We start from the raw sequence: 16,712 nt of genomic DNA on the forward strand, positions 1-16,712 counted from the left end.
ACAGCCTACCAACCGAATCTATATAGCTGCTGATCCTTTCCTCTTTCCTCTTCACGTCTTTCTCACAATCTCAACCATCCCCGGCTGCCGTATCTCACTGCGACAATGAGGTTTGCATCTCCCTCGAAGGTCCTCGTGGCCTCGCTCTGCGCAGCTGGCGTGCAGGCCGCTCCTGCCATCGACCAGCTCGTCTACAACTCTCCCGCTCCATCTGGCCTCGAGGCTCTCACCTTTGGTCTCTCGTCCAAGCTCTCCTCGGCCTTCAACAATGTCCTCTCGCACGTCTCGCGCCCCGCCGCGGCCACCTACGAGGACGAAGGAAAGACCATCTGGGAAGTCATCAACGCGGACGAAGAGTTCAAGCAGCTCGCCCACGTCCTCAACTATTCTTCGGATGCCACCAAGGACATCCTCAAGAAGAAGCAGAATCTCACCTTTTTCGCTCCCCTCAACTGGCATCACCACCGCGATGGCGGCGATGACGACAAGGACGCCTTCTCCGACTTGTCATTCGGACCTGCTTCGATGCAGGAGTGGGGCCGTATCCAGAAGCAGATCGCCGACTACGAGCGAGACTACAGCGCCGAGTCCAGCGACCACGACGACGATGACGATGACAAGGAGAAGAAGCGTCGCCGCGAGCTGATCCGTCACCTCATCGACGCTGCTGCCCTCTACCACCTGGTTCGCTCCGACACTGTGCTTGACGCCAAGGCCATCGCCGACAACTCGAGCGTTGCTACGCTGCTCAACACCGGCAAGTCTCACGCCAACAACGATGGCACCGACTGGCGTGTTCGCACCGGCAAGAGCCTACTCCCTCTCCCTGCCGTCTACCTCAACTTCTATTCGCGCATCGTCAAGCCCGACATCCGCACGAGCAACGGTATCATCCACGCCATCAAGTACCCTCTCATGCTGCCTCCCGATGTGCTGCAGGCGCTCTTCTTCGGCCAGACCACCTTCTCCACCTCGACGTCGGGTCTGCAGAAAGTGCATGCTGCCAAGTATCTCACCTACCGACCTTGGCACTCGCACCACGGCCACCGCCAGCACCATGGTCACGAGCACGATGGCAAGCACGCCATCTCGGCTTGGCACCACGAGACCAATGGTACCTTCAACGGCGTCCCTGCCGAGACGGTCTTTGTCCCCTCGAACCTGGCCTGGTCGCGTCTGCCGTTTGTGTTCCGCGCCTACCTCTTCTCGCCCTGGGGCTACCACCTGCTCCAGAAGGTGTTCATGCTCCACTCGCTCCCCTCGGACATTGTCTACGCCGATTTTGTGCACCATGTCAAGCACTCCGGCAAGGCGGCTCCCGAAGCGGTGCACACGACAGTTGAGGGCGGTCGCGCCAACAAGACCTCATACACCTTCGACACGGTTTTGCCTGCCATCCACGGCAAGAAGGGCGAGTTCGAGACCCTCGATGTCGACGTCTATCGCTACTACCTGCTCCCCGGTGGAAAGGGCCCGCTCCAGACCAGGATGGTGGTGCAGAACGTCTCGATCATTCTGCAGGACATTCCGGCTAGCAACGGTGTCTTCCACACCATCGACAGGATTCTCAAGCCCAAAGGTCATCCTGAGAAGGGCATCTGGGCCGAGGTCGCTGCTGCCGCAGAGGAGGCTGGCTTTGGTACCGTCGACCTGCACGCCGAAGCCCAGGCTGACTTGTGGTAAGCGACGACAATCGAGATCGGCTTAAACTACGTAGTGCTGCTACAAGTATTCTCAGCGGACGGATGCCACTCATCTCTTGCTCGCAATTCATCCTACCTTCCGGATCATGGTGACCGTGATACTGAGTGCGTCTCGAGAGTGTTGCGGTATGACAGCTGTGAAGACCACGGAGAGAAAGGCTGTCCCGGCCGGAAACGCATCCTGAGCTCTAACAAAGCGGCGCAAATGCAAGCCGTTGGTCGAGGTCACGCCATCCGATTGAACGCAAAAGCGCATCTCGAGCGAACCGCAGCGCTGATGGCGCGTGGGGGAGCCAATCAAGACCAGCCTTGGCAAGATGGCACAACGCCAGGTGATTGGATCCAGGCACACAGATTGGGGCTGCAAATTCAATCGGCGCTTTGGACGGCCTCTTTCTGCATTTGTGATTCGTAGGAGTGCAAATTGCAGGCGTGGCCCCCACCGACTGCTCACACTAAGTTACCGCACTGTTTCCATCCTTCTCCTGGCGAGCTCGCAAGCTACGTGGGCCCACGGGTTGTGTTCCATTGTTCTCCAGCCTCGGCAGCCGTGAGCCGATTCAAAAGGGACCAATTGCCTTGCCGATGGGAGAACAATGGATGGAATGGAAAGCGGGTTCAGCGAAGAGCACAATCGAGTGTCGAGTCATCACTCAAAACGCATGAAATGGGGCCTTGCAGGGCGACCTTGCGGATGGGAAAATCCAAAAAGGCACGCGCCGACTCGGTCTCACCACAATCCGATTGAAGGCCTCGCACCAGCCGAAACGGGCTACTTCATAAATGGGCTCTTTATTCGCCCTGCTTCTCATCGGATCGTCTCCGAATGGATCTGCATAGTCCGAGCATCGAGAAGGAGGGTGACTGAGGCCGATGGGAGCATTTCGAGGGTCGGAGGAGCCGCTCTCGTGGGAAAGGGCCACACGCGATCCATGCGAGCGTGCGGATGACTCGACCTTCTCAGAAAGAAGTGTGTGTGTGCCGCCGCATCTCCTCATCCTCGGATCGCTGCCGACGAGCGGGATGTCAAATAGGCTCTCTGATCGCGTCAATTTTGCGTCGCGTAAGACGGCCTGCTCCATGGATCAGCCATCGTGTTCGCCAGGCCGGCACAACGACGTAAGGCAGCCGAGGTCGCTATGTCCGATTCCTCGCAAGCCTCCGTTGGAAGACACGCCTTGACGACGTGGAATCCCTTCAGCATCATCCTGCCGATAACAATCGTGATGTCCTCCGTCACTGTCACAAGCCGGCAACACCGAGAGCCTATCGGCGGCTGTGCCTTGCATGAACCATACGGAGGGGCGCTCTCCGTAAGGAACAAGCTGAGCCGTGTTGACAACGTGTACCATTTGTGCATGATCCACCGTCGCCTGATCGTCTCAACCCGCCGGCTAAGTTATGACAGTGCCTCTCACAGCCCGCTTGACTTCCAAAGAGCTCGCTGGTCTTGATCCATCTCCTGGACCAAACATGGCGCAACCTGTCCTGTGACATCTGGACGGCCCGAGTTGCACTCGTGTAACCCAAGCGGCTGCCAGGGTGAGAATCGAGTAAAGCATGCTTCCATACGGACGCAAAACCTCAAAGTTGCTAAATCGACGCGAAGAGCAAGCAGCCGCTCTTTTCACCGGGAGCCTGGTGATGATTTGCGGGTCTCTCCTCGCTCTATCTGCTCCTCGCCCTCTCGGCTCTGGCTTGCATCGCGAGGCCGACTGGTGTCATGCTGCGATACGGACCCTCTGTCTGTCCACCACCCTTTTGGAGCCTCAGAGGATCCTGGCGTTTGCACCGGCACCACCGCTTCAGCATTTCATCTGGCTCGCAGCGCAATCGTGGTTCACATTGCAGACGAGAGGGACGGTGACTGTGCAACAACGCAGGCCGAGTAGGCGCTCCAAGCGGGCGTGGGAAATACTCGTACCATGCAGTTGCCAGTGCGAGGTGGGCTCGTGAGACAGCTGTCCATACGGCTCGTGACTTGGGATTGAGTTCGACCGAGTTTGACGCTGCTGCCTGACGCCAGTCTCGGATCGCGCCCATGTTCATTTTCAATCACCCTGATTTTTTTTGGGCGTCTCGCCTGTCAACTTGGAAACAAAGCGATCAGGCTCTTCACCTGTCTTCTTTTCGAGGCGATCCTTTTGGACCATCGTTCTGGCGAACAGGGAGTGTCCCTCGTTTTGTGTTTGCTCGGTTGACTGCTCTTTCGCCTGAGAGCAAGCAAACATGATTCCTGTCCCTGATCTTCTGCTTTTCTTCCCGTCTGTGATCCTCCCTCGAGACTGCCGTCTGCTGCCCTTTCCCTTATAACACGAGCCTTCCCTCTTCCCATACCTCGCTCCCTTCTTTCCTCCATCTTCTCCAGATTCCTTCCAACCAACACCATCTCAATCAGTCTATCTTCACCTCGAAGATCTCTTGACTTCTACGGAAATCGATCTCTGCTCCGCTACAGATTTCCGTTGTTCACCACCTCTGCCTAACGTATCGCTCCAAGCGATCTCACTATTTCCTACAGCTGCTTTTTCACCCCTGACCACGTAGCTGGCCCACCATGTTCTTCTAAACGGTCTCCCCGTCTAGACGCGCTTGATTCTTTCTCGTTACACGAAGAAAGGACAGACTCCCTAACTCCATCGTTACAGCCTCTCCCCCCTACCACCACTTCCACATTGTATTCCAATCTCCCTACCGGGTTGATTTCTACGTTGTCTTCTCTGACCAACAACACCACCGTCAACTTGACAGCTCCTACTAAGCTGTCCTTAAACTCGCCAATATGGTTACCCCCACTACCCAGTGCAAGCCTCGCCTCGGCCACCAACAACAATCAAGTCTCCAACAAGCTCCCCAACAGTCACTCGAACAGTGCCAAAACACCCTTTTTGAAAGGTGCCCACCACCCGACCAACGATAGCGCGTCTGCTTCCTCAAGCAACCCTTTTTTGAAGAACTTTTCTCACCATCACAACAGCACAACACCCAGTGTCGCTGCCCCTATCTCTCTGCGTGCCCATCTCGAAGCCGCTATCTCGAACCCATCGTCTGCGTCTGCGCAAGCCAACTTGCTGAACCACCTTCAGTCTACCCTGGCCGCCGTCCGTCCCCTGCCCCGATCCCAAGCCGCCGCTACCACTACCCCTGCTAGCCCGGCCCACGCCTCCACGCCAGCCACCCAGCCTACATTTGCTCCAGTGCCAAGCATCACCCCTGCTGCTGTCGCTTCTGCTCTTGCTGCCGCTACCGTCGCTGGTCGTCGTCACACTCTGTCCTCTACTCCCGTTCCTCCTGCCGCCTCACACATCACTGTGGCTCAGAAGCAACGCCTAGAACAGATCCGATACTATCAACAGCTCATCGCACAGCTTAACGCAACGATGCCTGCTGCTACTGATGGCTCGGTCCCGACGCTGCCTTTCGAGGCGCGTCCCATGGACTCTATCAAGACCGAACCCGCCGGTTTCAACGCCGCCGCGTTCGGACTCAACCCCATGTCTGCTGACGACCCCTCGTGGATCGGACACGGATTCCAGGCTGCCGCCGCCGAGGACTTCCTCTCTTCACCAGAGTGGACCGACCCTTCGCCGGCGCTGACTGACTCGATGTCTTTCGAGATCAACTCGTGCGACCCCAGTCCGCTGCTGCCTCTCGACAGCTACGAGGATGATTTCGGAGTGCCCGGCATCGCCGGCGCTCCCCTCTTCCCTCCTCAGGATGGATACGCCTCGTCCAACGTGAGCCCGCTCGAGCTCGCTCACTCGGACTTTGGCACCACCACGGTCGGTGACTTTGGCGCTCCCGAAATGGGCTCCGACTTCACCCTCTTCCCCGAGACCAAGCCTGCCAAGCTGCCCATCGAGATGGCCTTCAGCAAGCTCAGCAAGCCCGCTGCTGGCATGAGCGGATCCACCGAGGACCCCGCCATGACTCTGCTGCGAGCTCTGAGCAGCGCTGCTCTGTCCAACTCGTCGTCTTCGAGCTCCGCCAGCGTCACTGTCTCCCAGAGCAACGGCGCTTCGGCTCCGGCGCTCACGGCTTCTCCGCTGGCCTTCACCTCGATGCCTGCTCCTTCGGCACCGGTGCTTGCCCCTGCTCCCTCGAGCCCGCCTGCTCTGGACCGAAGGGTCTCTTCGTCGTCGTCGCTGTCGACCTCGTCCTCTCACAAGGCGAGCGAGTCCCGCGGTACCAAGCGACGACTCGAATCGAGCGACCTCCTGCCTTTGGATGCGCCCATCCAGAAGCGTACCTACTACACGGCCTCGGCCACTTCGCGACGCGACACGGCTCCCAACGCCGCCGCCGCTGCTGAAGAGGACGAGTTCGCGGAGGAGGAGGCCGCCATCCGACGCGAGAAGGACCCTCGCGTTGCCAAGCGTCTGTCCAACACGCTGGCCGCCCGACGCTCTCGTCACCGAAAGGCGGAAGAGCTGCGCCTGCTCCACGAAAAGATCGAAGCCCTCACGGGCGAGGTCGAGTCGTGGAAGCGACGATGCGAACTTGCCGAGAAGGAGAGGGACGATGCGCGAGCACTTCTGTGATCGCATCGCCTCTTTCTCTTCCTGTACTTGTATCGTCGCCGTCGCCTTTGGCTCTACTGCCTCAGGCCGACATCCCAAAAGGTCTCTCTTTAGCTTCTTCGGTGCTTCTCTTTGCTCTATTCCGTTGACCAGACCCAGAACCGTATTCTCTCGCGATCCTTATCTATGCTCCGAAACCGTCGTCTCGATCGTTATAGTCCAAAAACCCACAAAAAAGAAATATCAGTCCGTCGTCGAGCTACCATCCTCTTGTCCGTTTGCCTTTTGTGGTTTCAGTATGAGTGTTGAGGTTCGCCAGTATGCATTGAGATGATGGCAGTGTAGAGTGAAGCGGGTTGCACTGATCGCGAGCAAGCGCACAGCTTAGTAATGCGAAAATCGTCCGATCGGGAGATTTTGGTGAGCAAGGAAGTCGGTGGAAACCGTGAAATCCTCCACACGGCCTTCTTGTTGGTCTTGCTCGTAGCTCTCTCTCCCGCACCTCCATCATTCATCTCTATCCACGACGTATTGACCTGATTGCATTGTCAAAGATGTCGATGTTCGCTAGACAGACTTTTGGGATGCTGGTGAGTGCTTGTTCGACCATGCCCATCCAACTTCGGAGCAGTGCGGGCTGACTCCATTTGCCCTTCCTCCCTCTCATCCTCGCCACAACAGCGTGCGGCACCAGCGCGAAGCACCTTCCTCGCGGGCCCCCATGCCACACGATACGCCGCGCCCACCTTCCAATCTCTCACCAGCCTCCGCGCGCTCTCCACCGAAGCCCGCTCGAAGATCGACAGCGCCGTAAAGTCGAACCCCTTGGTCGTGTTCATGAAGGGTACACCCGAACAGCCCATGTGCGGCTTCTCCCGTGCCGTCATCCAGGTCATGCAGGTCCAAGGCGTCAAATCCGACAAGCTCAAAACCTTCAACTGCCTCGAAGACCAGGAGCTTAGGGAGGGCATCAAGGTCTATTCCGACTGGCCCACCATTCCGCAGGTCTATGTCGACGGCGAGTTCGTCGGTGGTTGCGACATTGTTATCAACAGTAAGTACACCGCTTCAACCATGCGGAACAACGGCTTCCCGGTTTATCGAAGCGATATGGCCAGGAGGAGAGGGACAGCAATGGAGCGTTCGAGATGAGATGGATGTAGAGGGATCAAGTGCTGACATCGCCTTGTGAATTTGTTCGTGCAGTGCACCAATCGGGCGAGTTGGAAGAGCTCCTTCTCAAACACGATCTGCTTTTGCCGCTCGAGGAGACCAAGAATGCTGCGTAAGACGGAAGGTCGAACAGCAATCAGTACCGAACAAACCATCTCGAAGGTTTTGTCAGGCAACACAATGAAACCCATGCACAGCGATCAGAGCTTGTGTGGCAGCCACGGTTTGAGCACGATTCTTTCCATCCGACTTGAGTCTGCTTTTGTCTCACTCTTCTCACGATCTGCACACGTTCACATCTCCAATCTTCCGTTTGAACGGACTGCAATTGCATCCGCCTACATCTCGATGCCCGCCTGAGCGAGCGCGACGGTCATGTCCGCATCCAGATAGCTCGCCACGCCGACACCCTCTGGCAGACCCTTCCTCCTCCTCGTCTTGACGACAAAGTCCTTGGCCAGTCCCAGCGGGGGTGCGGGTTCCAGCGGCCTGAGTTTGACGCTCCCATCCGTCGGGTTGCCGGGTACAATGCTCCAGTGGCTAAACATCATGAGCACCATCGCTGCGCCTTGGGTGGCGATGCGGAGATCCGTCTCGAAGCCGTTGGCGTCGATGACGGGGATGTACGCTTGGACGGTGACGAGCGTCGAGCCTGGTTTAGGGGTGTCTTTGACCACGTGTCCCCTGCGTTTGGCCAATATCGTGTAGACGGCAGCGATGCCCGCTGCGGGGGTCTGGACTTCAACGGAGTAGATGGGTTCCATGAGACGCGGGGTGGCGAGGAGGAACGCGGCATAGGCAGCACGGCGGGCGGTGGGGATGATCTGTCCTCCACCACGATGGATCGCTTCCGGCGCCAACTCCGCATCCAAGATCCGGAACTTGACGTTTCGCATCGGCTCATCTGCCAACGGTCCCTCCCGACACGCCCACTGGAACCCCTGAGCAATGCTCTCCTTGACCGTATACAGCAGCTTCTTGTCCACCTCACTCGGCAGCGTATCGTCCACCAGAACGTTCGCCCCCCGCTCATCCGGTCCGAACGCCCACACGCTCCGACTCGCTAACAGATCCCACCCGTACTTGTCCCTCAGAATCTTGCCAAGCTCCTTCGGCGCCATACGCATTTCCAACACCCCAGCCTCGATGTCTTCCGCAACCCCCTTCTCGAGCGGTTCGCAGATGATCGTCAACCGGTTCCGCTTGTTCGGCGTCCCCGCATAGCACTTGACGGACGACGTTTCGACCACCGTCTCGCAGAATCGCACCACGGGGTCGCTCACCCGGATCTCGATCTCCGCAAACAGCACGCGCAGATCGTGCAGCACACAGTCGAGATAGAGCTCGCCCGTGCCGAGAATCACGTGTTCGCCCGATTCTTCGACTTTCGTCGTCGCCAGTGGGTAGGTCTTGTTGATGCGTCGAAGGGCTTCGAGCATCTTTGGCAGTTCCGATGGGTTCAAGGGCTCGACGGCCACCTTGAGCACGGATTGCGTCATGTGATCGAGGGGGGAGAAGATGTGTAGGTCTTCGGTCGGGAGCGATGCATCGACGATCGTGCCGGTTTTGGAAATCGAGGCGTCGACGCCGGTGAGGAGAACCCAGTTGCCAGCGGGGACGCCTGTGGTCGGGACAACGTAGCGCGTCTCGTTGATGCCGACATCCTCGATGGTCGCGAGCGCGAGATCTTCCTCGTCGTCCTGGGAGAATTGCTCGCCGAGCACTTTGACGCGCATACCCGGGCGAGCGGTGCCGCTCATGACCCGACCGAACGCACGGAACTCCTGCGCGTCGAGCGTTGGGTAGAGCTTGGTGATCTGCACCACCAGGGGCGCATCCGCGTCGCAGGCTGCCATCGCTTCGTGGATCGCCCCCTCTGATGGTCCAGTATAGTTCTTCGCGGGTCGTTGAACGGCAGCCTCCTTGGGCGAGGGCACATTGTCCACGACCAAATCAACAAACCCTTGGGAGGGCCCAAAGAACTGGTTCAGCACGATCCTCAACAAGGGTCGCACATCCACCTTGTACGCCGCCGGCTTCAAGCGGATCCCCAGGCCCGCGAGCGTCCTTTTCAGCGAGTCTGTATCGGAGGATAGCACCGCGGTATACATCTTGTATAGCGGCTCGAGGATGAAATGCACGAACGAGCGTTTTGTTTCTGCGTCCGGCGCCTTGCGCGAAAAGTTCCTCGACTCGGCGTTGTAGTAAATGTTGCCCCACAGCCGCCTCGCGAACGCATCGACGTCGACCCCGGCACCGTACGTCTCGGCGTACAGCTTGGCGAAGCTGCGCAGCGTGAAGCAGTAGCCCATCTGCGTGGATGCGAAGGCGACGTTGCCGCGCTCTGGACCGACTTGAAGGGACGGGTTGGCGTCAAACGAGGCGATGCAATTGTTGACCTCTTGGATGGTGTGTCGGATCTTGTAGTATGCTTCTTGGGGCGGAAGACGAAGTTCGAGGATGAGACGGTCGAGCTTGTTGAGGACGAGCACGATGGGGAGGTTCTGACGGATGCAGTGCCGGATGATCTGGATGGTGTTGCACATGACACCCTCGACGACGTCGACCACGAGCACAACACCGTCGGCGAGACGACAGGCTGCAGCGACCTCGTCTTGAAAGTTGGTATGCCCAGGCGTGTCGATGAGGTTGAGAAGGTAGGACTTGCGCTTGGTGCCTTCCATGACGAGCGAAAGAGGGGCTGACTTGATCGAGATGCCCCTGTCCCTCTCGAGCAGGTGCGCATCGGTATAGCGCAGGTGTGTGTCCATGTCCACTTCCATCTTGTGCGTCTCGTACACCAGCGTGTCGAGCAGACTTGTCTTTCCGTGATGGAGGTGACCGACCACCGCAACGTTCCTCACCATGTCCGGAAAGTTCATGAGGTTGGACAAGAAACTCCTGTCGAAGCGCGTCTCTGGGAGACCTTCCTCCTGCACTGCAAAGCGTCGAACCTTGACCGGCTCGACGATGGGTACGGACAGCGGCTGCGCGTCTTCCTCCTGCACCATGGTCTCGACGTCCTCGCCGTACACCTCGGACGCTGAAGGGTAGTACTGCTTGTCCTCGTGCAGCACGACTGCGTTCGACGGACCTTCGTCGACTCGTATCAATGCGTGCTGCGGCACAATATTGCCCTCCTCGTCGAGCTCCATGCTGCCGAGGCGCTCGTCGTCCACGCCATCGTCGTACCCTTCGAGCGGCGCAGGCTCCTCGAGCGGTGGTGGCGCGTCGGGCTGTGCATCCTGAGCGTAGTCGTCCTCGGAGCCGAGCTCAGAGTCGGAGAGTGGGCCGATGTAGTTGCCAAATTCGTCGTAGTCGTCCATGGCTGACGTCGACAGGGGTATATGAGAGGTTCAGGTAGTAATGCTGTGAAGTGGGAAAGAGACAACCAGAAGAAGAACGCTGAGCAGCAGCAAAAGTTGGCCTCCGACTGCCGAGATTTTGAGCGAGGATAGGAAATGAAAATTAAACAGAGCAGAGAAAATAAGTGCTGGGTGACGTCGCGAATCGGCAGATGGGAGACCCTGCAGAGCCTAGATCTCCTCCACGCAAAGTCAAAGAGTGCATACAGTCGCACTTGCATCTTGACCCTTCACACCATCATCCCTTCTGGTGAGCTCGCTCTGCCAGCTTGTTCATCAATCGGCCGAGGCTAGGCTCTTTCGCCTCCAGCATTCGCACAGGCCTTGAGCCGCTGGTCGATTCAAGGGACGTTTCCTTCTCCTGCTCCACCTACGAAAACCTATCTCTCGCACTGTCATGACTTCCTCGTAGCTTCGCCAGCATCAAAGCCAAAGAATCAGCGGCGAGCCAGGCTTCTCTCAGAATGCCTTCGACGTCGTCTCCACCATCGACAGAGCCGAGCGGCAGCGCGCAGTCGACGCTCTTCTCGACTCCAACCGCGAGCAACGTCCGCATACAGACACCCGAAGCACCCGCCAGTCTCGACGACCTTCTCAAGTCGCCCCACAATCCTGCCTTTCAGACCAGACAGCCTAGCTCGACGTTCAGAGGCGCTTCTGCTGACGATCCACGCCGTCGGAGTGGCTTCCACCTCTGGCGCACCGAATCGGAAGATGCTCGCACCGTACGGCTGCGTCAAGCGGTCGAAGCGGCGGAAGCACAAGCCAACGCTCCTCAGAGCTTGTCACGGCGGCTCACAAACGTCGTCAAAGCTGCGACCGATCGACTGACATCGCATCGTCTCTTCAGCCTATACCGACGCAACTCGATCCATCTCCCCGACGACGAGGAGGAGGGGCCACCTACAGAAGCCTTCACCCTGCGCGAGCCTCGCCTCACCAAAATTGGCCTCATCGTCCTCACCATCAGTCTTGCCGGTGCGCAGGTCGCATGGACGCTTGAGCTCGCCTATGGCACACCGTACCTCCTCTCGCTCGGTCTCAGCGAGCAGAGCACCAGTCTGGTCTGGCTCGCCGGCCCGCTCTCTGGTCTCATCGCCCAACCCGTCGTCGGCTCACTGTCCGACCATTCCACCTCGTCCTTCCGTCGACGCAAGTACATGATCATCTCTGCGTCGCTCCTCGTCATCTCGACCATCACGCTCGCCTACTCCGTGCCCATCTCCACGGCTCTCGTCGACCTCTTTGGCGGTGGACTCGCCGACTGGGACCCTCACCGTCACCAACTCGTCCATTCCACCACGCAGATCATCTCGGTCGTGGCCTTTTGGATCCTCGACTTTGCCCTCAACGGTCTGCAAGCCGCCTCGCGCGCACTCATCCTCGACACGGCCCCCTCAGACCAACAGACGATCGCCAACGCCTGGCAGGGTCGAATGACGCACGCGGGCAACGTGGTCGGCTACTTGTGCGGTTGGGTGGACCTCGCCTCCTGGCGCGGGCTCCGCTGGCTAGGCGGTGGCCAATTTCGTCGATTCGCAGTCATCTCCCTCCTCGCCATGATCTCGTGCGTCACCATCACGGTTGCGTGCATCACCGAATCGCCGTCCGAAAATAACTTCGACAACAACGCGCGCAGACAGTCCATGTGCACCTCCGCATGGCAGGCGACCAAGGCGACGGCGGAGGATGTGTGGCATGCCATCCGAAGACTGCCTAGGTCCGTGAGGAGGGTGTGTCTCGTGCAGCTGTTTGCGTTTATGGGTTGGTTTCCGTTTTTGTTCTATAGTACCACGTATGTGGTTCAGATCGCTCAGTATGAACGCATGCAGAAGCGTCGTCAGCATCAGGATGCGTTCTTCTTCGAGCCGGGGGGAGGGGAGGGCAGACCGAGTTCGGATCGAGATGCCGAACGTGGGTCGTTTGCCATGTTGATGTTTGCCGTTGTTGCGCTTGTCTCTGGAGCGCTGCTGCCGTACCTCGCGCTTGCGGGGGAGAAAGGGTCGTCGCCACCGCAGTTGGAGGACGAGGAGCCGCCGACACCGCCGTTGCAGCTCGACATGCACTCTGCGCAAGAGCACGGACGGGGGGATCCGGAGGCGGAAGAACGGCTTTCCCGCAGTAAACGCCTTGTCCGCGGGTTGAAGCACGGCCTCACCCTGCGCACGTTTTGGACGCTCGCCTCGCTTTCGTTTGCGCTGCTGATGCTGGTGGGCACAGCGTGGGCGTCGACGGTTCGGCAGGCTACGGTGGTGATCGCGCTCGTGGGGGTGCCGTGGAGCGTTGCGGCGTGGGCGCCTTTTGCTATGGTCGGAGAATTCGTTCGCGAGGCCGAAGACGGAACTTCACCCTTCGAGTTCGAAACGGATCACTGGAGTCCGGCGCGAACGCGGGCGAGGGTGGAAGAAGGTCTCAAGCGACGCTCCTTCCCCTCTTCTGCGGTCGACGGAGGAGAGGAAGGCGCGAGGGAACGGGTCCGCGCATCGCTCGTTCAGTGCGAACCCCTACCCCACACCCTTACGGACAGCACCGAATCGCCCGACGAATCCACCTCACATGCTCACAACGAAGCAAGCGGCGCAGGAACCATCCTGGGCATTCACAACCTCGCCATCGTCGCTCCCCAATTCGTCGTCGCCATCATCGCCAGCTTGATCTTCAGCGCAGCGCATTCCAACCACAACGGCGTCCACCTCGTGCTGGGTGAACGGTTGGTGGTGCAAGAGACAGCGGGCAATCCGGCAGAGGGGACAATGTGGGTGTTGCGATTCGGTGGAGCTATGGCGCTGATCGCCGCTTGGGCCACGAGGTACGTGCCCCTGACGCTGAGCGAGCGCAAGAGGAGGTACGGGGCGAGGGGTGCGAGGGACAGTGTGGTGGACGGGGGATTGTATAGGGACGATCCGGAAGACGAGATGTAATGCAGACGCTCATCTGATTGAAGCAGCCGACATGTGACGGCCGTCTCCAAGAGAACTCAAAGATGATGCGTGAATGGCAGAGAATGGTTTGAGAGTGGCAGAAAGCCATGCAGGATGCGATTGATGCAGGTGTAGAAGTACAAGATATGCGAATGTATGGTATGAAGAGATGCAATGAGAGCGTAGCGGTGACATAGATGGGAATGCAAAAGAGATGCGAGCAAGGAAGGCCAAGGGATGATCCTACGACTCGTCCTCGAACTGGGCGAGGATGACCTCTTCGCGCCAGCACTCGTCGCCACCGTCCTGCTCGCCGTCCTCGGAGGCGCAGCAGTCGTTCTTGCAGACAAAGACAAAGGCGGTGCTCCAGACGAGGCCCGTTCGCGCATCGAACGTCGCCTCTCCACTTTCCTTCTTGTCGGAAGGCAGACGTCGGCCTAGCGCCTGTTCGATGGCCGCTTTGCGCTTGGCCTCCTCGTCGCCTTCGGCCGCGGCGGAAGTGTGCGCATCGGCGTCGACCGAACCATCCGCAGCCTGGATCTTATCCGCCTTGAGCAGGTTGATCAGATTCGGCATGAGCTGGGCTTCGAACACCCTCTCGCCACCGCAGTGCGGGCAGGGCGGGACACCTCTGGCGCTGAAGGCTCGCTCGCCCTGCGCAGGAGCGCCGCTCTTGAATTGGCTCTTCGTGACAGCCACCCCTTCTCCCGCCTTCGCCTTGGGCTCTTTGGGCCACAGCAGATCGTACATCTTGCCCTTGGCGTGAAAGGCGATAGGCTCGCCGCCGAACTCGTATCGAACAGCCTGTCGCGGTTCGACGGAGACGCGCTTGAGGAAGCGCTCGAAGGTGTCATCGATGCCGTCGAGCAGCATCTTTTCGTACCCCTCCTTGGCGAAGCCTCTGAGGTCGGCGTCGTCGATGTCGTTTGAGGCGAGCGCACCGGTCGCAGAGGCCGATTTGAGCATCGCTGCTTCTTCTTTGGAAAGCTTCTTCGAAAGCGAGGAGGAGGAGGGCTCAGGGATGGTGTTGAGGTAGAGAGGTGGGTAGCGGGCGCTCGACTCGACCCAGGCGGAGTCCGTGGAGGGTGTGGTGGCAGCGAGATCGGATTTGAGGGCCAGCTCTTCGGCCAGTCGCTCGCTTTCCGACTCTTCTTCGTCTTCCGAGTCTTCGTCGTCTTCGTCCTCGGACTCGTCCTTCTCTGCACTTTCTGCGGTCGCAGTGGAGGCAGTCGGAGCAGCGAAGGGGTTGTCTGCCCCGCCGCCGAAGAGCATGCCTCCTATGCCAGCACTTGCACCACCAGCACCTGCGGCGAAGGGGTTGACCTTGGCCCGTTCCTCCTGCTCCTGCTTTGCCTTCGCAGCAGCGGCGTCGCGTTCTTTCTTGGCCTGTTCTCGCTCGAGACGCTTTGCCTTCTGCTTCTCCAGCTTAGCCGCCCATCGTTTGTTGAATTTGAGCGTTCGGATCACCCGCAGTCTGTGGTACGATGAATCGCAGGATGGAGATGGTCAGCAAGAGACATTCCATCGATCCAATGTTGAACGCAAGAGAGGAGCCATCTTGGTTCGTGACGTTGGCATAGGAGGGCATCATTGTTAAAAAGCTCGGTTGTCAAAGTTGTTAATCTTTTCAGAACCCGAAGGGGCGTCAAGTGAAGAAATTGAAACTAATCCTGTGCCCTCGCCATCGCCAGCAATCACGAAGCCAGTTTGGTCTTCTGCTCTGTCATCGACAAAGGGGAAACTTACGAAGAGGTGTCTTTGCGCTGGCATGCTGGCCGCGCGCAGCCCCAAACGAGGAGGCATCGGTCGTAGGACGACTCAACGAGCGGAGCAAAGATCTGAACGAGCAGTTGCATCTGTTGCTTGCACGAGTTGCATTCGGCGACCTCCTTGGTTGGGCTTGAGGTCATGGGCAGCCAGGCGGCACGACCACCAATGCGTGAGACGAGCGGGTTGACCTCATCGTCAACTTCGAGCGGGCCGTCCGCCAGACCGAGCTGCACATCCGATGCCTCGAATTCGGAGCCAGAGTCCGAGTCGTAGCCGTCATCCGAGGGTGGACGAGGCATCTGTATCGCGACGCGAGCAATTGGACGAAAGCGCGATTGGCAAGTCAGTTCACTTGGTCCAGTCAAAACTTGGAAGCAGCGATGTCGATAGGATGAGGTGGTTTCAGGAGTAGGTAGCCTAGGGTTATAAGCATTGAAGTCCCACAGGCGTCTCGCACCAAAGTGGTCAACGTGCCTCCCGTTTATGCTGGGACTCTAAGACTCGTCATCTAGTTTTTGTCATCATTGTAAGGGAGGCAGGCAGGTGGGCGGTCGTAGGTATCAAGAAGTACTGCTTTGCGGTCGGAGTAATACGTACGATGACGGTGTGAGTGGGTGATCGAGTGTCCTGAAACCAAGGGATAGTCTCAGAACGGGTATATGGGTGATGGGGAATCGATGAGGAGAGGAAGAAGGAAGGGGTCAACGTGAAGCGCTGCCTGAAGAAACAAAAAAAAAAATTGGTCCTGGCAAGGGGAAGAAAATCTCGAAATGGAAAAAAAAAAGGTGCTGCGGGCAATTTGAACGGAAAATCCCAAACTGCAAGATGCGCGGAATCTCACATTCCCAAATTCGAGGTCGAAAATCGATCACCATGGAGATGGGAAGGAATCTGGACGGTAGATGCTACATTTTTCTTTCAGCGTTATCGAGCTGTGCCAACCAGTGAGGACGTTCCTCCTTCTCGAAGCATCTTCAAAGCGCTGTCGATCTCTGCATGCGAGGGCGATCTCGTCAATCTGTAAAATGGATGTTTCGGGCAGGCTTCACTCGCTGCTCTGAAAGAAGTGCCAAATCCAATCACAAGCTGCTATTTTCAGAGGCTGCAGATCGACTGTGTGAACCCGCGTCAAGCGGCGGCTCAGCGAAACGCAGCGAAACTGTGAGCCAAGAAGACTGGAAATCTCCACATTTCGCACGAGGGTCACCGCCAGGCACAAGACTCAGTGCACGGCTGTTTCAGCTATCACAATCTTCCATC

The 16,712-nt window shown here is 58.3% G+C and overlaps 6 protein-coding genes across 6 annotated transcripts; 4 read left to right on the plus strand and 2 right to left on the minus strand.

Moving 5' to 3' along the window:
- Nucleotides 1-105: 105 nt before the first annotated feature.
- On the plus strand, nucleotides 106-1,683 carry PSEUBRA_005420 (FAS1 domain protein; the record flags this gene model as incomplete). The annotated part of the gene is made up of 1 exon (XM_016438840.1): nucleotides 106-1,683. One exon carries the CDS (start codon nucleotides 106-108, stop codon nucleotides 1,681-1,683), a length of 1,578 nt encoding a protein of 525 aa, XP_016290147.1.
- A 2,802-nt stretch (nucleotides 1,684-4,485) lies between these two features.
- PSEUBRA_005421 (Basic-leucine zipper domain protein) lies at nucleotides 4,486-6,244 on the plus strand (the record flags this gene model as incomplete). The annotated part of the gene is made up of 2 exons (XM_016438853.2): nucleotides 4,486-4,505; nucleotides 4,681-6,244. 2 exons carry the CDS (start codon nucleotides 4,486-4,488, stop codon nucleotides 6,242-6,244), a joined length of 1,584 nt encoding a protein of 527 aa, XP_016290148.2.
- A 533-nt stretch (nucleotides 6,245-6,777) lies between these two features.
- PSEUBRA_005422 (Glutaredoxin) lies at nucleotides 6,778-7,512 on the plus strand (the record flags this gene model as incomplete). The annotated part of the gene is made up of 3 exons (XM_016438852.1): nucleotides 6,778-6,813; nucleotides 6,905-7,277; nucleotides 7,430-7,512. The coding sequence occupies 3 exons, from the start codon at nucleotides 6,778-6,780 to the stop codon at nucleotides 7,510-7,512; spliced, it is 492 nt and encodes a 163-aa protein (XP_016290149.1).
- Nucleotides 7,513-7,734: 222 nt separating this feature from the next.
- PSEUBRA_005423 (Translation elongation factor EFTu/EF1A, domain 2) lies at nucleotides 7,735-10,722 on the minus strand (the record flags this gene model as incomplete). Its single annotated transcript, XM_016438857.1, has 1 exon — nucleotides 7,735-10,722. One exon carries the CDS (start codon nucleotides 10,720-10,722, stop codon nucleotides 7,735-7,737), a length of 2,988 nt encoding a protein of 995 aa, XP_016290150.1.
- A 503-nt stretch (nucleotides 10,723-11,225) lies between these two features.
- PSEUBRA_005424 (Major facilitator superfamily domain, general substrate transporter) lies at nucleotides 11,226-13,682 on the plus strand (the record flags this gene model as incomplete). Its single annotated transcript, XM_016438843.1, has 1 exon — nucleotides 11,226-13,682. The coding sequence occupies one exon, from the start codon at nucleotides 11,226-11,228 to the stop codon at nucleotides 13,680-13,682; it is 2,457 nt and encodes an 818-aa protein (XP_016290151.1).
- A 243-nt stretch (nucleotides 13,683-13,925) lies between these two features.
- On the minus strand, nucleotides 13,926-15,751 carry PSEUBRA_005425 (Programmed cell death protein 2, C-terminal; the record flags this gene model as incomplete). Its single annotated transcript, XM_016438863.1, has 2 exons — nucleotides 13,926-15,156; nucleotides 15,429-15,751. The coding sequence occupies 2 exons, from the start codon at nucleotides 15,749-15,751 to the stop codon at nucleotides 13,926-13,928; spliced, it is 1,554 nt and encodes a 517-aa protein (XP_016290152.1).
- Between the last annotated feature and the right edge of the window lie 961 nt (nucleotides 15,752-16,712).

This window comes from Kalmanozyma brasiliensis (assembly GCF_000497045.1).
Source record: "Kalmanozyma brasiliensis GHG001 unplaced genomic scaffold PSEUBRA_SCAF6, whole genome shotgun sequence".
Taxonomy (NCBI): domain Eukaryota; kingdom Fungi; phylum Basidiomycota; class Ustilaginomycetes; order Ustilaginales; genus Kalmanozyma; species Kalmanozyma brasiliensis.